This window comes from Mus musculus, chromosome 10 (genome assembly GCF_000001635.26).
Source record: "Mus musculus strain C57BL/6J chromosome 10, GRCm38.p6 C57BL/6J".
NCBI classification, from domain to species: domain Eukaryota; kingdom Metazoa; phylum Chordata; class Mammalia; order Rodentia; family Muridae; genus Mus; species Mus musculus.
Genome location: NC_000076.6, coordinates 88,336,750 through 88,358,403, shown reverse-complemented (window position 1 = coordinate 88,358,403; position 21,654 = coordinate 88,336,750). Strand labels below are relative to the sequence as shown.

The following is a 21,654-nucleotide window of genomic DNA, read 5'->3' as shown; positions in this document are numbered from 1 at the left end:
TAAGCCTTTTTGGGAAATGCCTTCAGAGACACATCCATGGTGTGTTACATTAATATTCTAGGTATCTCCTAATATCATTAAGTTGGCAATTGAAATGAATCATCATTATGCTGGCTTTCCTCAAAATTAGCATATTCATTGTAATTAACAAAAATCCCTTAAGTAGTCTGCATTTGTCTTTGGGTATACAGCTTTACCTTGTATCTTAGTCAGGGTTTGTATTCCTGCACAAACATCATGACCAAGAAGCAGGTTGGGGAGGAAAGGGTTTACTCAGCTTACACTTCCACATTGCTGTTCATCACCAAAGGAAGTCAGGACAGGAACTCACAATCCCTGTAGGCTATTCCCTAGCATGGTATGGCACACAAGGCACATTTATGTGGCTGAGATGAACCTGTATTAGGTCATCTATGGCCAAAAGTGGGCTCAGAATTCCCAAACTATAGCTCAGACCCGCAGAGCTGGCCAGTGCTTCAGGAACACCAATTGGTTTGGTTTAGGTGGTGTCTGGCTGGGTGGATCTGAAATGGATCAAGTCATCTTGTCTTGCTGCTAGGAAATAAATACTCCAAGTAGAATTGGTGGGAACAGATATATACTCCAAGTAGCTTTTGGTGGGTGGGCCAGGGCTGGATCCAACCCTTTCTGTCACTTGCCTGAATTAGATCCTTTGTCCATTCTAGGCAAGTGCTCTACCATTGGGCTAAATTTCCAGCTCTTTAGAGGGCGGCTCACTAAGCTGCGAATTCAGACCTTGAACTTGTGATCCTCCTGCTTCAGCCTCCTTAGTAGCCAGGCAGCAGGGATGACAGACTTGTGCTATCAGGCCTGGTTACTATGCGATTTGGCTTTCCCGCTGCTTATCACAAAGGTGTATGTGACGTCCATGCCCAGTGGCCCAAACACCACTGAGCCCCTTTGCCTGAACCCCAGAACCCATAGCGGGACCCGATGGGGTGCGCATCACTGGTGGCCAAGGCTCTGGAAGGAAGCTCAGTGGGTGCTGGAGAGAGAGGCTCAGAGGAAAAACCCCCAAGGGAAGGAGGAGCTGGGAATCCAGCCAGTTTGGCGGGACTTGCCCAAGAGCTGGCCAGCCTCGCGGGGTCCCGCGTCTCCCGCCGCACCCACCCGTCGCTGTATCAAGCAAAAGCGAAAGGAAGCCGAGCGGTCCCGCGTGGCGTGGCGTGGGCGGGGAGGTGGCTGCGCGCTCTAGCTCCGCGGGACCAGGCTGCCGCTTTGTGACTTCACCGGTTTCGCAACAAGCCAGGACCGCCCGCGCCCCACCCACCCGGCTGCCCGTCCGCCCTCCGCCCTCGGGTCTCTGAGCGCTTCCCTCCCTCCGGGGCTGGGCCTGTCCCGGCCGTCCCGGAGTCTCTGTCCCGCCGCGCCGTTAGCTGTCTGTGTCTTGGCCACCGCCTCCAGGCAGTCCGCAGCAAGCCAGCTTCTTGGTCCGACGAGCTCAGCGCCCTCTCACCGCGATGCTGTGCTTCCTCAGGGGAATGGCTTTCGTCCCCTTCCTCCTGGTGACTTGGTCGTCCGCAGCCTTCATCATCTCCTACGTGGTCGCGGTGCTCTCTGGGCACGTCAACCCCTTTCTCCCCTATATCAGGTGAGGGGCAAGAGGAGCGTGAGGGAGGGACCAGGTGAGCTGAGAGGGAGGGAAGGCGTGCAAGCCAGGCATGGGTAGTGGAAATTCTTGAGGTAGTGGAAAGGTGTGACAAGATAATCTCTGGGATCCCCGGGCAAGTTTAGAGAGTCAGGAAGCACGTGTGGGTTCTGCCTTTAATGAGAAACAGTGCTCAGAGCCGCGCATCAAGCAGACAGCTAGACAGCTGGTGGCACCTTTAGACCTGGGGTATGGGATAAAATCTTGGGGAGAGCCTTCTTTGGTGACACTCAGACAAGGAGAGTTCCTAAGATACCATTTATTGTAAGTAGATCCAGGCATGTGGCAAACCGCTCACTTATTTCTCTTCCCAACAACTCCTGGCTCCTCCCCTCCCTCCCTCTCCCCCTCTCTGTCTCTGAGACTGGATCTCCCTATGTAGCCCAGGTTGGCCTGAAGTCTAGGGTGGTATACACAAGTCTACCTTCTTCTGCTTCTCTAGTGCTGGGATTTAAAAGTCTTCACCACCACAGGGGGCTCATTTCTAACAGCTAAAATTTCTTTTCCATGAAAGAAAATGGAGGTTTAAACTGGTGGAGATACACCAGTAGGTCATTGGCGTAAAAGCAACCCTGGACCCCTTGTGCCAACAGCAGCACCTTTAGGATGGACCTGCCTCATACTCCTCTGGACCTGGTGCCTCTAAAGTCAGAGTCCTCAAGTTGTCAAAACCTGTGAAGTTTCTTGCCCTTATTTATTACTTTGTTTCCTACTTAGTCTCCGTCTTTCCTGAGGGTCCTTTATCCACAGCTGGGACAACAGCTTGATCCTCCTTTTTTGTTTATTAGATATTTTCTTCATTTACATTTCAAACCCTATCCCCAAAGTCCCCTATACCCTCCCCCCACCCTGCTCCCCAACCCACCCACTCCTGCTGCTTAGCCCTGGCATTCCCCTGTACTGGGGCATATGATCTTCAAAAGAAAGGCCCTCTCCTCCCATTGATGGCCGACTAGGTCATCCTCTGCTACATATACAACTAGAGACACGGCTCTGGTAGGGGAGGTACTGATTAGTTCATATTGTTGTTCCACCTATAGGGTTGCAGACCCATTCAGCTCCTTGGGTTCTTCTCTAGCTCCTTCATTAGGGGCCCTGTGTTCCATCAAATAGGTGACTGTGAGCATCCACTTCTGTATTTGCCAGGTACTGGCATAGCCTCACAACAGCTTGATCCTCTTTAACATTTCCATGTTAAATGACGGGTATCTGGGTATCTGTGTCCTTTGAGGAAGACTTTAAAGATTATATGTGCGTGTGTGTGTGTGTGTGTGTGTGTGTGTGTGTGTGTGTGTACATATATATATAGAGAGAGAGACAGAGACAGAGACAGAGACAGAGAGACAGAGAACTGTAGCTGTCTTCAGACACACCAGAAGGGGGCATCAGATCCCGTTACAGATGTTGTGAGCTACCCTGTGGGTGTTGGGAATTGAACTGAGGACCTCTAGAAGAGCAGTCAGTGCTTTTAACCTCTGAGCCATCTCTCCAGCCCTGAAGAAGACTTTAGTAGTTGGCCTTGTGTCCCTGAAAAACCCTTGGAATGGTTCCTCAGAGCACATCTCAGTCCTGGGTGCCAGCACCTGTGTCCCTTCTCTCATTAATGAACCACAATCCACTCGCTTGGACGTGTATAAGATTGAGCTCTTCTCGTCCTTGCTCCCCTCCTGAGGACGTAATAGCTATGCTTTTCCTAGATCTGAAGTTCACTCCCAGCTACTATGTGATATGGATCCAGCCAGTCTGTCAGAGGCAAGGCTGGAACCATTGTGTCGGATGCAGTTTAAGGCATTCCCTTAAAGTGAATCTGGTTATCTATGGGAGATAACCAGAGTGGAGCAATGAGCTGAATGAGGTGACACACTTGTGACATACTGAACACACAGGCACTCCAAGAAAGGGGCTTACACATTAACAAGGAAGGCTCTAAGGAGTGATGAATTATGGGGCTCCACGGCACAGGATGGACCTCACATCGGTAGGAACTATAATCCAAAACAAACATGATTGCCCAAGTGTGCCTGGGGATGTGGGATTGATTATTACCTCTTTAACAGCGGGGGTGGGCACTGGGCTGTCTCTAAGCCATTGATATAATGGCCAGATACAGGCAAGAGCTAGACATCTCGAAGCAGACATCAAGAACTAAAGTAAAAAAGGTCACACAGGCTTTTAATTCCAGCACTTGGAAGACAGAGGCAGGATTTCTGTGAGTTCGAGGCCAACCTGGTCTACACAATGAGTTCCAGGATATCCAGGGCTATATCAGTAGATAGGAGCACTTAGCAAACATGTACAAAACTCTGGGCTTAATCCCCAGCATGGCAGAACAGGAAGACAAAGAACAAAAGTTACAAAAGTCCTCTGCAGCCTGGCGTGGTGGCGCACACCTTTAATCCCAGCACTCAGGAGGCAGAGGCAGGGGGATTTCTGAGTTCGAGGCCAGCCTGGTCTACAAAGTGAGTTTCAGGACAGCCAGGGCTATACAGAGAAACCCTGTCTCGAAAAACAAACAAACAAACAAACAAACAAACAAACAAACAAACAAAAGCCCTCTTCAGACCCATCTCTGTGTACAGCCTAGTATGCACATAGTGAGTTCCAGGACGTGCAGGACGACAAGATGGACCCTGTTTCAAAAAAAGTCCTCTGCTTACTATTTATCTCAGTGGATCTTCCGGCTCTTCCTCTCCCCTCCCTTCCCTCTTCTCTTCTCTCCTTTCCTCTCTGTACTTCCTCTGCCGTACCGATATTTCTTTCTGTGTCTGCCTTGAGTCTGTTTTTGTGAGGCAGGTTCTTGCTATGTAGCCCAAACTAGCCTCATACGTGTGACATTCCTCCGGCCTTAGCTTCCTGAGTGTTGAAATTCCAGGCTTGGGTCACCACTTCTAGCCACGTCTCCTCCCTCGCCTTTTTTCCTTTTTGAAACTGGGCATCCCCCTGTAGTCCATGCTGGGGGTCTCCATCCTCCTGCCTCAGCCACCCAAGCAGCTGGGATTAAAAACCACTGGCTCCCAAGTCCTGGAGCTTTCTTTGCTTTTGTTGTTGCTTCTGGTGCTGAGGAAGGAGCAATGTCTAGCGGCCTGCTCCCTGTGTTGTAGACACGTGCACATCTCTTCAGAGCTACGGCACTGGCTGTCTAGCTATCTCCAGATCTTCTCCTTTCTTTAAACATCATGTCAGCAAAGCCCATTCTAATAATGTTTGGCAAGGTAGCTCAAGATTTAAAATTGCATTCGACCACTTTGGACTCCTATAACCAATCCTTGTGCGCGCGCGCGCCGAGTCCATGGCATACAAGTGGAGATCAGAGGACAATTATTTGTTGAACTCCATTCTCTACTTAATGTGGTTTTCCAGGGCTCAAACTGGATCTCAAGCTTGGCAGCAAGTGCGTTTTGCCCACTGACCAGTCTTTGAGGACACGTGCTTGCAGTTTTAACATGCCCGTTTCAAGGTGTGGTTCACTGGTCTGTGGATCTCCAAGGCATTTCCTTAGCTCCCAAGGGGCAACCACATTGATGGTCCAACTGCTTGAAGGCAGCAGAGGCGAACCACAGGCGTTATTCCCAGTCCCTTATTCACCGCAGCACCCATTGCCTCCTAACAAATCTGAAATATACGAACCCCAAAAGCTTAGACAGTGGGTGGAGCCCAGTGGTAAGCGTCTTTGCCTAGTACCTTCCATGCTCCTTGCTTGGTAAAAAACAAATACCCTCCCCCGTCTGTTTAGCCAAGGTCATGGTGGATCTCGGTAGGATAAGACCAGTCAATTGGGGACTTGGTTCCTCAGTGTGAGTCTCTTCACTGTTTGGCCATTGTGGTGGTCTGGTATTTTTAGCGCATTTATGAAATAAGAGGGAAACCACTACCCAGGATGATCTTAAAGTCTAGCTTCCTTATCAGATAACTTCTCTTTGTGACACTGTTGGATTTTTTTTTTTTTTCTCTTTTGGTTTTGTTTGTCTTTTGACATCAAGTCTGGAGTAGCCCCGGCTGGTCTCAGACTTGATAAGAAGCCAAGATTACCTTGAACTTTTGGTCTTCCTGCTTCCACCTCTCAAGTGCTTAGATAATAGGCCTTGGTATTCTTTAATGTGTTGCATAAATGGTCAGATGATTCTGAGACAAGGAAAGATACTCTAACTCAGCCATAGAAATGATTCCAGTTGGAATTCACTGATGCTGTTTTTCACTTGATAACACTATTGGCAACATATTGGGTGTGTGTGTGTGTGTGGGGGGGGAGTGAGGATGGGGGCGGGAGAATGGGGTTGGCGACACAGACTTTTTCCTGGGAATCCAAATTGATTTAAAAATTTTAAATATGTTCTTTTTTTTTATGTGAATGGGTGTTTTGCCTGCACGTATGCATGTCTGTGCACCATGTGCATGTTGGATGCTCTGGGAGACTAGAGAGTGTCAGATCCCCTCGGACTGGAGTGACTGACAATGGTTGTCAGCAGTCATGGAGGTGCTGAGAGTCAAACCCAGGTCCTCTGGAAGAGCAGACAGTGTTCCTAACCACTGAACTTTCTTTCCAGCCCCTGATTTTAAATTGTATGGGAGGACTTTAGTAAAAAGAACAAGCAAGCAAACAAACAGACACAAACAAAACAAAACCAAAAACTATGAAAATGAGAAACACATCATGTGTGTAACAGTTGATTTTTTTTTTTTTGGACAAGTATCCTACAGGTTTGCCCACCTGTCTGAAAGAAATGCATACCTGTGAGGTAGCTCACAGTGTTTCCAGTCACTCATTTAGTTACACATTATGTGTGGTAGGGAGCAATCTCTAGTTTAGAGTGTGTGGCAAGGTCTCTCCTATTGAGCCACAAGCTTGTTTTCAGGAAGCTTGGAAACCGACTAAGTAGCCATAAACAAAGAACTTGCTAAATACATAGATTAGCCAGAGAAAGTGGTGCTTCCAGCAAGAGCTACATGATGTCTTCTCTTTGAAGCCTAGTATCCCCGAGGCTCTTAAATCTCCAGGATACTTTATTATGTGGGCTAAAAGCAAGATGTGCAACAAAGCTTGCTATTTTTAGTTAGCAACAATGGAGAGAAAGAATACACACTTGTATCAGCTTGCCTGAAGATTAATCGGAAGCTGGATATGCTAGTGTGGTACTTTATCTCCGCACTCCAGGGGCAGAGGCAAGATACTGATTCAGGTCTGAGGGGGGACCTGAGATAGATAGGAAGACTTCAGCTTGTGAGTTCAAGGCCAGCCTGGTTTACATAGCAAGCGGCAGGACTGACAGGACAACATACTTGAGACACTGTCTCAAGAAAAGAAAACAAAAAAAGGAAATGTTAGCATGCACCAGGTCCTAGAGTAATCACCAGCCTCTCAAATAAAGAGACTCATAAAAAATGTTTGTTGCAGAGGGCCACTGAGGTCAGTAAGACATTATAAAAATATTACTGGCATATTTTCCCCCTGTGTTTTTAATATTTTAAACAAATTGGCTCTCTACCCTACTCTTAAATTTACAACATGAAATCAGACACCAGCTACTTGTAGAACGTTGGAGTCATATAACATGCGTGTGTGTGTGTGTGTGTGTGTGTGCATTGTGAGCCCATTTAATGCGAGCGCATCAAAACCAAGAATAAATAAAAGCCACCCTCACGGGATTAGGCCACACCCACATTCTCAAGCACAGCCAACCAGGCTTAATTTGGAGCGTGTCTTTTCCTTCTCTAGGTTCTGGGGTATCAGTTTATCCATATGGGCTTCCATCCACAACCTCTAGGCTACCTTCTTAAAGGGTGCCCTACCTTGGAAGTGTGCTTGTATCTCACACATGATCCTCCACACCAAAACTCCACAGTTTTGTTGGTTCTGGGTCCCAGCCAGGCCTTTTGTAAGGACTGTTTACGAGGAGTCTGGTTTTGCTCAATAGATTATGCAGCATTTAACCACCTATGTTGTTCCTCATGACCCTAATTCCTGCTCAATAAACAAGTGGCAGAAAATTGGGCTACCTGTAGAATTCAGACACTTTAAAGTGGGATCCAGAGTTGCAGAGTAAATGACATAAAAAGGTTGATCCGGTTTTTAATTTCAAAATCAAAAACACGGCAGGATGCGGCTTAATGTCTTTCATCACAGCGCTGGGGAGGCACAGGCAGGTGAATCCCTGTGAATCTGAAGCCGGCCTAGGCTACATAGCACGAGCCTGTCTTAAGGAAAAATTGAGTGTGGTGGCTTGTACTTATAATCTCAGCACATGAGAGGCAGGGGGAGGTGGATTACTGTCAGTTCAAGGCCAGCCTAGTCTCTATAGTGAAAGCCTATTGAGACAGGGTTACAGAATGAGACACAGCTTTCAAAATAAAAACAAAAGACCCAACACAAAGTAGTTAGTATTGTTACTTGAGGGAGAGAGGGGGGTGGGAGGGAGAGAGAGAGGGAGAGAGAGAGAGAGAGGGAGAGAGAGAGAGGGAGAGAGAGAGAGAGGGAGAGAGAGAGAGGGAGAGAGAGAGAGGGAGAGAGAGAGAGAGAGAGAGAGAGAGAGAATTCTTTAAAAAGTGACTTGCCCAAGGCTTTACAAGTAGGAAGACAGGCTGAACATTTACAACTATCTAAAACTAATTTCAATCGACCAATGGACGTGGTTAGGAACTCTCCCCTGCTGGCTTATACAATGCCTCCTTAAGCATTTCCCCATTGTCCTGCAAGCACAGCCTTACATGCTTGCGGTTAGAGTTTTTCCGGGCTCTTCTGGAGCCATTGTTGAGGAGTTCGGCTTACGACAGCTCTTTAGTGTGTTCTCGAAAGACTGAAATGTCAAGAGGTCTTTAAAGTGTAGCTCTCCTGTTTTCAAGTTGAGATGAAAGGTTGAACGTTAACAGCTAACCCAGTCCTGGCAGGAGTTTTTGCCTTTTTGGAAGCAGACAGAATTCCCTAGGCTGGCCTCTAACTCCGGATCCTCCTGCTTTAGCGCCTCCGTGTTGGGATTTACAGGCACAAGCTGTCTTTCTTAGCCACTCCTCCACTGCCTTTATTTTTATATTTATTTAGTTATTTATCATATATGGTGCCTACGCCAGTGAATGCCAGTGTATATACCCAGAGGCCTTATTCCATTGAGACACAGTCTCTCACTGAACCTGGCCTTAGACTTATAAGCCTCAGTCTGAACACGAATGATACACCTTGTGCTGGGCATCTACACTCCCAACTGAGCCATCAGCCCTGGCTTTAGATAATGGGAAATCACATGTATCTGCTGATAAAGAATCATTTGGCCATGCTTAGGAAAGTCATGCATGTGTTCTTTGTATTGTTCCAGCATTAAGTGATTGTTCACTGCCTTAGCAAAAATTTAGTTTGGAGTATGTTCCTCAGATTTCTTGGAATCATCCAAAGTTGGCTTAACATATATAAATGTAAACACAGGAAATGTGCTCATAATTGATTTCCCAGTTACACCTTGTTTTGGAATTACTGTGTGTATGATGGCTTCAACAGCTTCTAAACCATGGGCAAAGGAAACATTATTTACTCTCATCCAGCTGCTACCATGAATATCTCCTTAAGAAGACCAGTAAAGTGGATGAGGCCAGGGCAGGACCAAGCATTCTGGGAAGCCATGTGATGAAAGAATGAAGTGCTTGGGAATAAGAAAGGTGGGTCTCAGCTAGATTGGAAAGCAACTGGTCTGCCTTCTCACATTCCCAGTTTCTTGAATCAGGCACCCAGATATACCTATGTCGCCCAAATACATCCCTCAGTATCTGTGAAGGACTGGTTCCTAGACAGCCTCAGGTTGCAAGAATCTGAGGATACTGAAGTCAGTGGCTGCTCAATGTGTTGGGGTTTGCCTACAACCCCACACAGCATCCTGTATACTTTAAGTCATCTCTACATTACTTAGGATACAAGGTAAACACTATGAAAAAAGCCCGTGAACAATATTGTTTAGGGGATAGCGACAAGGGTATTCAGTACACATGCATTTCAAAATGTGTTTTGGATTCTTGCTTGGTTGAATCCCCGATTCAGTATATATGGCGATAGCTATGGGTGGTCAGCTTCTCTCCCTCTGACCTTGTGTGATGGTATCATTAGATTTGAGTTTGAACAGGAAAATAAAAAAAACTTACCCATAAGTTTTCTTGACTTCCCCTTGCACAAAAGGTGGAATGCGTTTCTCAACATTTACTTGCCATATAATATATGATATCAGAGACCTGACAGATTTACGAAGTTCTTTTCTTTTCTTTTTCACTTTTCTTTTCTTAAGACAGGGTATCACTATGTAGCCCTGGCTGGCATGGAACTCAATATGTGGATCAGATGGCCCTTGAACTCACAGAGTTCTGCCTGCCTCTGCCTCTGCCTCCTGAGTGCCAGGGTTAAGATATGCATAACCACACCCAGCGTGAAGACAGCTTTCCTTGATAGTAAGAATCCTTTTACTTGTACTAATGATAATGTACAAGCAACACTATTGCTTATCATTTATTACTATCATTTTAAAGTTAGCATACTAAGCGACAAGTTCAGTTATGGATATCATACACACACACACACACACACACACACAAAATGTGTATGGTGGTTTGAGTAGGTTTGACCCCCATAGATTCATGTGTTTGAACGCTTGGCACAATTAAGAGCTGTGGCCTTATTGGAAGAGATGTAGCCTTGTTTGAGGAAGTGCATCATTGGGTAGGTGGGTTTTGAGTTCTTTATGCTCAAGTTTTATCTATCCATCTATCTATCCATCCATCTATCTATCTATCTATCTATCTATCTATCTATCTATCTATCTATCTATCTATAATCTATCTATAATCTATCTATCTATCTATCTATCTATCTATCTATAATCTATCTATAATCTATCTATCTATCTATCTATCTATCTATCTATCTATCTATAATCTATCTATCTATCAATCTATCTCTATCTTCTATCTATCCTTTCTTTCTCTCTCTTTCTTTCTATTGTGCGTGTGTGTTTGAGAGAGAGAGAGAGAGAGAGAGAGAGAGAGAGAGAGAGAGAGAGAGAGAGAGACAGAGAGAGTTTTATACCATAAGCCCATAAGCCTAGGTGGGCCTTGAACTTGAGGTAATCCTCTTGCCTCAGCCCCTCACTGCTGGGAAAACAGAGTGACCAACCACACCATACCCACTTTTTGTTGATGAATTCTGATTGTTTTGAGTATGTTTCATTGATAAGTGAATAATAAATCATAATGCTGTTTGTAGAGTCATGGCAAAGTTTTTGTTTTTTTTTTTTTAAGTAGATGTGGTGCTGACAACTACCTACGGTGATGAAAAGATGGGGGATGTGAGCCTACGGGGTACGAGCTAACACATTGATGTTAGCTGCTGTGCACTCAGAATTCTGGAGAGAAATCGGATAGAGGGTGCGTGCCATTGCTTGTCATAGAGACTTTACAGTTTAATTCCTGAGAGGCTTGCGTCCTCACCTACTTAATCTCTTCCTGGTACACAGCAAAGACACAGGGGTCCCTTTTCACATACATGGCTGTGCGTTCCCTTGTTGTGCTGGGGCCAGCAGGTATCATTCCAGAAAGCCATCCGTGGATTCCTCTTTCCAACTCCATGTTCAGTGTCTGGAACATTGGTAGTCTTTGTTTCACATGTTGTGGGTACAGTTGCCCCAAGGACTTGGCAGATGCTAGCAAATCAAGCAGTTTCTGGAGCTGGCTGTTCAACCTCTGTCTGCACAGCACTGGTTCCTCCGCCCACTCATTCTGATGGCTTTGCTTGACTGCCGTTGGCAGCCATGGAATGAATCAAGGAGGATGTTGGGTATATAGATTCCTCTGCAACTTGAACAAGTTTGTGAGATCTCTCAGATACACGATCTCTTCCTGAATAAAATGGAGTTTGTAGAAGACACACCCATACACATTCAATTAGCCTCGTGAAGGTGAAATTACCAATAGTAACAGCGTAGTTGTTCTCTAGCAACCTTTCAGACGTTTTTCCACCCCAACCACATACTTTCTTGAATACCAACCCATTATGTCATTTCCTTTCCTTTCCAAACATGTAGATGTCCTAGCTCCTGTCCCTGCCTGAGAGTCTGTGTGAGGTGGTAGATGGCTGGCAAGTGCTCTGCCTCGCCTCCCTGGCGGTTACTTTTCTACTCCCTAAGGTGGAGACAGGAAGGCTAGATGTTCTTCACAGACTTAATCGTCTGGTAAAAGTGCTGCCTGAGGGTCAGGCTCTCCCTGCCCTTATTCTGTTCCTGGCTCTCATCCCTTCCCCTAGCCGGCTTAGCCCTGGGCTCAAAAGGGCACCCTGCTCATGGGTAGCCTTCTCCAGCCCTCCTTCAGTGTAGGAAGCTGGAGAAGAGGGGGTATTTCCTTCTAACCAAGCTCTGACATTACAATGGAAACAGCAAGGAGTCAAGGGGCTTGCTACCAGCCGAGCTAAGCCTCTGTCTTCTTTAATTTCACCGTCTGCAAAATCCAGGAGGTTCCTGCTTTCTCTTCGGACAGGCTTCGGGTGGAATTTTCCACATGCTGGGAAATGTGCCTTTTCAACGCGATGATCCGTTCTCAACACATACATTTCAGAGCTATTTTTAAAAGTGGAAGTACCCGGGACCAGCACAAGTTGCTTCATGCCGGAGCACCATTGTTCCAACAGTTTTAAACTGGGAAGGTGGCTTGTAAGCAGCTTGACCTGTTGTAACCTGATACCAGTGAAAAGGAAATATAGGATGTGCCAAACACTTTCTCGGACTGGAACTGGGTACTTGCGCACACTAGGCACTTTAATACTGAGCCATGCTCCCAGGTCTTCAACTCTACTTTCTGAGTCACCTCATGGACTGGTAGACTGCACCTAAGACTTATTTTTTTCTATGGGAACCTCTCTTAAGGTAATTGATCAGACGAGCAGGTATAGTCAACTCTTGGCTTAAAGGCTGCTTGCAGTTGAGCCCAGCTATGAAGGAACCTTCCTTGTGCTGGGGGTTTCCATAACTACTTAGTAGGGATCCCTAGTATTGCTTAGTTTGTTACTCTATTGTGCATAAATCCAGTCATTAAAGATTAAAGTAGTGCCTTTATGTGCACTAATTGTTTCAATCATGGGATTTTTTTTTCAAGCACATTTTTCAGTTACTTTGATTTTTCAAAATATTCATACTCAGTTCTTCATCGAGAAGCAACATACATGCAGCTTGCCAGGTGGGGTTGTTCGAGAAACAGTTATTCTGGTTATTTTAAACACCTAGCATGCATATGTGCAGGTGCAGGTGTGGATGCTTGTGTGTGCACACACATCTATCTTCGAGACCAGATCTCTGTCTTAGGGTTTAATTGCTGGGAAGAGACACCATGGCAAGGCATGACCAAGACAACTCTTATAAAGGCAAACATTTAATTAGGGCTGGCTTACAGGTTTAGAGGTTCAGTCCATTATCATCATGGCAGGAAGCACGGCAGCGTCCAGGCAGACACTGGTGCTGGACAGTGGAAGCAGTCAGCAGAAGGAGACTGTGTTGCTGGGCATAGCTTGAGCATCTCTGACCTCAAAGCCCACCCCCACAGTGATACACTTCCTCCAATGAGGCCACTGCTTCTTCAACAAGGCCACACCTCCTAATAGCACCACTCCCTATTATGAGCCTATGGGGGCCCATTCATTCCTTGCTGATTCAGCCTGGCTGGCAGGACACCCAGTGCGTCCCTTAGGATTACGAATGTGAGGAACCATACTTGGGTATTTTACATGGGTGCTGAGGATTAAACTCATAGCCTCGTGCTTGTCCAGGAAGCACTTCGCTAACAGGTTGAGCTCCCTAGCCCTATATGTAATCTTTTTATGGTAGAAAAGAAATTTTTAGGTTTCTCTAGAGCCCAAACAAAAATTCCTTAGGATGAATTCAGTTCGTACCTTTGCAACTCAAGCGTCTGAACACCTTGAAAGATCAATTTAAAATGAGTCAATTATCTGCCCAGGGGCTGGCATTGAGATTCCTTTTGAAATAATTCAAATATTTTATTATTTTCTTTTTCAGTGACACAGGAACAACTCCTCCAGAGAGTGGTATTTTTGGATTCATGATAAACTTCTCTGCATTTCTTGGTAAGTAGAATTATGCACTACTTTGAGAAGCTAAGATAGGGCTGGAGAGATGGCTCAGCGGTTAAGAGCACTGACTGCTCTTCCAGAGGTCCTGAGTTCAATTCCCAGCAACCACATGGTGGCTCACAACCATCTGTAATGGGATCTGACACCCTCTTCTGGTGTGTCTGAAGACAGCAACAGTGTAGTTGTATACAATAAATAAATAAGTAAAAAAAAAAAAAAGAGAGAAGCTAAGATATATATTTTTAAAAAACCAAAATTATATATAGCTTTGTTATACTTTTTTTTTTTTTTTTTTGGTTTTTCGAGACAGGGTTTCTCTGTGTAGCCCTGGCTGTCCTGGAACTCACTTTGTAGACCAGGCTGGCCTCAAAATCAGAAATCTGCCTGCCTCTGCCTCCCGAGTGCTGGGATTAAAGGCCCGCACCACCACCCCCCCCCCGCCCCCCCCGGCTTTTGTTATACTTCTACAATGCGGCTATACACCTGGTAATCTGAGGCAGAATTTTAAGAGGTACTTTTAAATCACAAATTTCTGAAATGGGGTCAAAACTTTTATTCTATCTAATGTTTATTTTTATGCCAGGCGGTGGTGGTGCACACTTTTAATCCTATTACTTAGGGGGCAGAGGCAGACAGATCTCTGATCTCAAGGCCAGCCTGGTCTACAGAGTGAGTTCTGGGACATCCAGAGTTACACAGAGAAACCCAGTCTCAAACAAAATCAAAATCAAAAACAAAAAACAAAACACAAAACAAAACAATCAAACAAAAACTCAAATCAACCAACCAACCAACCAAACAAACAAAAAACCTCCCCAAACATAAAAACTCCCCAAAACAAAACGATTTATTTTTATTACTTGTGTCTGTGTGCATGCACCAATGTGCACGTGTTATGATACTTTTTTTTTTTTTACTATTTGTGTACATACACAAACATGCGTGTGTCGGTGCCTGCAGGAGCTAGAAGAGGGAGTCAAGCCCTCTTGGAGTTGGAGTTACAATCCCTTGTGAGTCACTCAGTGTGGATGCTGGGATCTGAACTCTGGGCATTTGATAGAAAAATGTATTTATTCTTCTCTCATACAATGAATCCTGGCTACAGTTTTTCCTCCCTCCAGCCCTCCCAGTCACCACCCCAACCTTCAGAAAAAGAGCAGGTACCCCAGGGATATCAACTGAGCATGGTATAACAAGATTCATAGCCAGAAACTATGAACAACCTAGATGTCCCTCAACTGGAGAATGGATAAAGACAATGTGTTACATTTATGCAACGGAGTATTATTCAGCTGTCAAAAAAAAAATAAGGAAATTTGCAGGCAAATGGATGGAACTAGAAAAAAAAATCATCCTGAGTGAGGTAACCCAGACTGAGAAAGACTAACATGCTATGCACTCACTTATAAACTCACTTAGCTGTTATATAAAGGATAATCATGCTACAATCCACAGACCCTGGAGCGCATAAGGAATAAGGAGGGCTCTGGCAGGGGGGTCGGGGCATGCATGGATTTCCTTGAGAAGGGGAAATAGAACAGATTTTGTGGGTGGACTGGGGACAGGTAGAGATGGGGACACGTGGGAATGGGAGCAGAAGGGACATAGTATGAGGGGAGACAACTTTAATAGGGGGGACTTGGAGGGCTATGGGAAAACCTACTGCAGTGGAAATTTCCCTGAATCTGTGAGGGTGACCCTAGTGAGGATTCCTAGTAGTGGACGATATGGAGCCTGAACGGGCTGTCTTCCGTAGCCAGGAAAGGCTTTGAGTGTTGGGATTGGGACACCAACTCAGCCACAAAACCTTTGACCTGCAACAAGCATTCTTAACCACTGAGCCATCTCTCTAGCCCTGAAATGGATTTTCAGTGTAATTTAGTTTTTCAAAAACTATTTCTAGCCAAGGCACTTGTGTAATCCAGCGCAGAAGGCAGTGTCGGAAAATGTGTTTTGAGGGGCAGCTTGTGTGGCCTCATCTGGGGTCAGAAGCATGCCCCTGAGCTACCATACGGATCTATTCAGGGAATACACGGTGTGAATATGCACTTGGAGCCAGGGTGTAGCTCAGTGGTAGAATTCTTGCTTGGCATGTGGGCAGTACTAGGCTTGATCCTCAGAACCGTAAATTAAAACCAAACCAAACCAGTTTAGGAGACTTCGATGCTTTCTATATATTGAGAACTGCCGATCTGTTAGGAGAAATGGAAAATGGAAAAACCAAGCCAGCTTGTATCTGGTATGATTTGTTTATTTGCTTTCAATCATTCAGACGCAGTGTAGAAGCAGTTGACTGGATGCAATCCCCGACATGAGCTAACTAGTTTAATACACACTGATCCCAGTTGCTTTGCCATTGATTCGAAACTCAAGTTTTCTACCAGAGAATCTGAGAATCCAGGTGTCAGATGTTGGGGCTCAGTCCTTCCTTTATCCTCGCTGGTGAACCATCAGGGCCTATTGTATAACCAACACTCTCTGGGAATCCCATTGAGCGAGCGACCTCCCCCAACACCCCCTCCCCCCTTTAAAAAAAGATTAATTACGAGTACACTGTAGCTGTACAGGTGATTGTGAGCCACATTCTGGTCCCGCTCGCTCCAGCCCGAAGATTTATTTATTGTTATATGTAAGTACACTTCAGACACACCAGAAGAGGGCATCAGATCCTATTACAGATGGTTGTGAGCCACCATGTGGTTGTCAGGACCTCTGGAAGAGTAGTCAGTGCTCTTAACCCCTGAGCCATCATCTCTCCAGCCCTGGTTTGTACAACTTGACAGAATGTTTCACTTGCTCACCTACTCGGGTTTGGAGGTAAGAAAGGTGAGGAGAAAGAAATACAGGGCGGTCTAGGCCCAGGGCCTGTTTATGAGTCTTTGAAACCAGACTTAGAGGCGCAAGTAATTGTTTTACTATAATCAATGGTCAAACATTCAGTTCCCCCTCCTGAGCCTTTTAGAGGCTGGGAATATAGCCATGTGCCACCACAACTTGCTGGCCTCCTTTTTATTTACTTAAGGTTTTTACTTTTTAAATTTTTGAGATAAGGCCCAGTATGGCCTTAACTGTGTCAATATAAATATAAAGTCCACCTTATCATAACGAGGGACATGTGTGTTGTACCTTTTAAAGGCTGACCAGAAGAAAATTTGTAATATTTACAGTAGACCTGATTCTGGCTTGCCCGAATGTGTCAAAGCCGTAACAGTTTAAACCCAAGGGGATAACTGAGAGCAATAAGGCCGAGCACGTCTCAGAGGACACACAAATTGAAGACTGAAGTTGTTAGCCCTTTTTGGGGGACACCAATGAAAGATTCTAGTTTTCTCTCACTTGTTAGAGGGCTGGTTATTTAAAAAGTATGCATATGGTTACTCTCCCAGCTCAGCAAATGATCTCAGTATTTGATGACTCCTTTTTAAAAAACAAAACAAAACAAAACAAAAAAACCTTAGATTACTACTCTGAAAACATGCCCCAAACCTACAAATCAGGGATGCTAATCAAGTATTGTTTCTGGTTGGAAAACCCAGGGAACAACGTGGAAATCCGTCTATAAGAGAAGGGTGAAACAGAGTTAGGATCTCACAAACCTGTAGAGAAACCTCCCAAAAAAAATCACAGTGGAGACTGTGACTTCTCAGTGACTGGGACGAATCTTCACTGTAAACTGTTAAGTGAGAAAAGCAATTCATGGTGTGACGCATGGAGTGGAAATAGCCAAGACTGTGTGTGTGTGTGTGTGTGTGTGTGTGTGCGCATGCATGTCTGTCTGTCTGTGTCTGTTGCGTGGGGCAGAGAATAATGGGAAGAGCAAAATGTGTTGCAATCAGGACGTGCCCCCCCTCCACCCCCCGGCTCATGCTACACTTCCAGCCATAATCAAGAAATTTCATGTAAAAGAAAGTCTCGAATGTGTTCTTGTGGCTCACTAAAACAGTCAAGTCATCAGACCACGCTCCTGTTTTTCAGGCGCAGCTACGATGTACACAAGATACAAGATAGTGGAGAAGCAGAATGAGACCTGCTACTTCAGCACTCCCGTTTTTAACTTGGTGTCCTTGGCGCTTGGATTGGTGGGATGCATCGGAATGGGCATCGTAGCCAACTTCCAGGTACGGCCTGAGTGTGCTGGGTGTGCGAGGGGGAAGAAAGAGTCCACGTGTGAGCAGAGAAGCACGCTGGCACGAACCTAGCTTGTGCCGAGAGAGCCATGAGATAGCCAGTGGATTAGGATTTGATAGATTTTTAACACGATTGCCAATGTTGCTTGGGAATTGCGAGAGAAGGGGTTTAGATTTGCAAGATGAGAGCGCATGCCTGAGAGGGTGAGATAGGCTCAGCGCTGCCCCCTCTTCATTTTTTTTTTTTTAAAGAGATATTTTACCCCGTATCTGGCCCAACTTGGCTTGGAACTCTCACGCATACATGTATGCACATATGCACGCAGACACGAACACACTCACACGCATCTTTTAACCTTAAAACTACTAATGCTGAATTCTCCTGCCTCAGCCTTCTAAGTGCAGACTGCAGGCACGAAGTACCATGGCTGGCTTCACAGTTCATATTTATATAGCAAGAGCTACTTTAGCTTTGTAAACATTTTATCAATCACTTTATCTCTGGAAAAACATCATGAGACATGTGTTCCTTTTAAATAATAAAGGACAGACTTTATAAGGAAAATATAGATGTTTACATAATAGTAAATATAGGTGTTTACATAATGAATTTTCTTTTTCACTCTCCTTTAAGGCTTCCATGAGGTACGTCTTTACAAAATCCAGATGTACGATTTTTATAAATTGTGTGGGAGTCAACTGTCTACCTTGTCTTCAGGCACACCAGAAGAGGGTATCAGATCCCATTATAGATGGTTGTGAGCTATTGTTGTGAGCTATATACTCCTAACCACTGAGCCATCTCTCTGGCCCTACTGTCTACCCTGTCAATGCTGCCAGAAATGTTCCCTCACAGCCTTCTTGTTTGGGGTCCTGTGGTTCAGTTTTTAGCGTGCATTAAGCTGTGGACCCAGACAAGAATTTGAGCTATGAGGCCAGGAGAGAGAGAGAGAGAGGAGGCCCTGGTAGTTCTTGATCATACAAATCCCACGGACGAGATGTTCATAACTTGCTTCCCCGATGGGGTGGGCAGGTCGCCGTCCTGGCGTTTGCCTCATTGTTATCTTTCCTGCCAGTGCTTCATCGTCTCTCCAGAGGTTTTCTTTGTGAAATTGTCCTTTGAGATGATAACAGCATGATGACGTGTTAAGTAGAACAAGCTTAGCGATCAGGAGATTGCTCTGACTACCAAGTAAGTGTCTCTGTGTAAGCATGAGGGCTGAGTTAGAATCTCTAGGACCAAGCTGGAGAGATGGCTCAGTGGTCAAGAGCACTGACTGCTCTCCCAGAGGTCTTGAGTTTAATTCCCAGCAACCACGTGGTGGCTCACAACCATCTCTAACTGGGATCCAGTGCCCTCTTTTGGTGTTCTGACGACAGCTACAGTGCATTCATATACAAAAAGTATATCTTTAAAAACAAAACTGTAAACTACGGACCTTGTGACACACGCCTTTTAATCCCAGGATTTGGGGAGGCCAGAGACATGCGGATTTCTGTGAGTTCAAGACCTACCTGGTCTATAAAGCAAGTTCAGGATAACTAGGGCTGTTATATAGAGAAACCCTGTCTTGAAAAACCGAAAAATCAGTAAACGAGGAAAGCAAGCAAGCAAGCATTAACAAAACAAAACTGTAAACCCTTGTAAGCCAGGGCAGTGAGATGTCTCATAAGATGAAAGGCCTTTCATGCAGGAGGAAACTGACTTCCAAAGTTCCTCTGGCTATGCACCGAGGCACGCATGTGTGAGACGTTCATCATAGCCACCCCACCCCCCACCCCACCTAGGTATAGAAAGTAACATGATGCACTGTAGACTGTGGCTGCCATTGTGCCTAGTACTCTAGTGTTGTCTGTGCTTTTTTTTTTTTTTTTTTTTTGCCTTGAAACTTGCAAAAAGTTCCTAACAATGAGTTCAGAGAATATGCTTAATTCCCATCTCATCCACCCAAAACTCACGCCTGACCTAAGAACTATTCCCCCTTTAAAAGACAGGCTCTGGAGATGTATGTAGCTCAGTCGGTAGACAGTGTGCTTGGCATGTGCGAAGTCCCAGCACCCTAAGTTCTGGGCATGATGTAAACCTGCCTATGGCACTTTGAAGGTAGAGTCAGGGGGATACAAATTTCAAGGTCCACAGCTACAGAGAGAGTTTGAGGCCAGCCTGGATTACATGAAGCTGGTTTTTAAAAAAGGTGTGTGTGTGTGTGTGTGTGTGTGTGTGTATGTGTATGTGTATGATTTTTGAGAGATCTTACTATGTAGCCCAGGCTGGTCTTGAACCCTTGATTCCTCTCTCCTTGTTTTCCTGTGTGTTAATGATAGAACACATCTGTCATTGTGAAGCCGACACATCAGACATGCAGGGGACTTTTAGTATGATCATGGTAGGGTAAATGTTCCCAGGGAGACTACAAAGCTTTGGAGTTTAGCTCCAGAAGGGTGTGTCAAGATGGTCTGGGCAGAGGAAGGAAATTTTCTCATCAAATTCAGGATGTCTATTCATATAAAAAAAAGTGGAAAGTACCAAAATTCTGATTATTCCTGAAAGTGACCAGTGAGCAGAAGATGCCTTAGTTTCTATTTTGACCTCACCCAAATATGGCTCACATCCAAGCATCAAACAAGGATTTGTTTCTTTCCATTGTTTAAAAATATTTTTAAATTGTGGGAAGACATACATAATATAGAATTTTCATCTTAAACACTTTTCCCTGTATCATCCAGTGATTATATTCCTAAATTCTGCAAGTACTTAAAAGGGGCACAAGTATTTTAAGACATAGAAAGTCCCCTACTTTTTCATATATAACTATATCTATATGCTCATGTTAGAGATCCTAGGTATAGAAAGTAACACGAGGCATTGTAGACTGTGGCTGCCATTGTGCTTATACTCACGGTGATTCTCCTGCCTCATTCTCCTGAGTGCTGGGATTATAGGCTATAAACTGCCTCACCTTGGCTTCTAAGTGCAAGTTTTATGGGAAAAGCTTCTCTATGGTCTTGACAGAACTGATGATAGTTGAAGACAGAGGCTGTAATTACTGTAGGGTCACGATCTCATGGTGGAGTTAGGATTCCGGGGAAATTGTGGGACAGTTTGAGCAGTTGGCGTTAATCAGAAGCTGGAGGCTTTTCTCTTGCTACTCTTGGATGGCCCCTCATTGGTCCCTGAGGCCCAGTGGCTTGTGGAAATTCTCAGCCTATGGGACTTGATCCCTTTGGGGGTTGAACATGATCCTTCATCGGGGTCACCTAAGATCATCAGAAAACACATTACAGTTCATAAATAACAGTAGCAAAATTACAATCATGAGGTAGCAGTGAGAATTAATTTTATGGCTGGGGGGTTTATGGCTGGAGGCCACTACAACACGAGGAACTGTATTTAAGGGTCACAGCATCAGGGAAGCTGAGCACCACTGCCTTAGAGCTGCCCGGAGGGAGCAAGTGAATGAGTGCTGGTGGCTGCGCTTGGTTAGCACTTTCCCATGGAGTGTGCTCCTGTGCTCTCTGCAGGAGTTAGCCGTGCCTGTGGTCCATGATGGCGGTGCGCTTCTGGCTTTCGTCTGCGGGGTGGTGTACACGCTCCTGCAATCGATCATCTCCTACAAATCCTGTCCCCAGTGGAACAGTCTCACCACGTGCCATGTCAGGATGGCCATCTCCGCTGTTTCGTGCGCAGCTGTCGTCCCCAGTATCCTTTTCCTTTTCACGTGTCTGTTGTAAACAGAAATGCGGCGAGGGAGGGGGAAGGT

At 45.3% G+C, this 21,654-nt stretch overlaps 1 protein-coding gene and 1 long non-coding RNA gene across 5 annotated transcripts in view; both read left to right on the top strand.

Moving 5' to 3' along the window:
* Dram1 (DNA-damage regulated autophagy modulator 1) overlaps positions 1-21,654 on the top strand; it is a 41,559-nt gene that overhangs the window by 5,956 nt on the left and 13,949 nt on the right. The window contains exons 1-4 of one of the 4 annotated variants that reach the window (XR_380446.4): positions 1,124-1,612; positions 13,693-13,760; positions 17,742-17,884; positions 21,416-21,593. Coding sequence is in view for 3 of the 4 variants with exons in the window: in NM_027878.2 (NP_082154.2) it covers positions 1,482-1,612; positions 13,693-13,760; positions 17,742-17,884; positions 21,416-21,593 (520 nt within the window). In the remaining variant the exon portion in view is untranslated. Of the gene's footprint in view, positions 1-1,123; positions 1,613-10,966; positions 11,060-13,692; positions 13,761-17,741; positions 17,885-21,415; positions 21,594-21,654 lie in introns of those variants that run through there. The other 3 variants (NM_027878.2, XM_017314100.1, XM_011243576.2) reach the window with 3 other exon arrangements.
* Gm51779 overlaps positions 21,600-21,654 on the top strand; it is a 2,764-nt gene continuing 2,709 nt past the window's right edge. Inside the window, exon 1 of the long non-coding RNA XR_003948931.1 lies at positions 21,600-21,654. This exon is cut by the window's right edge and continues 624 nt beyond it. This is a non-coding gene — a long non-coding RNA (predicted gene, 51779).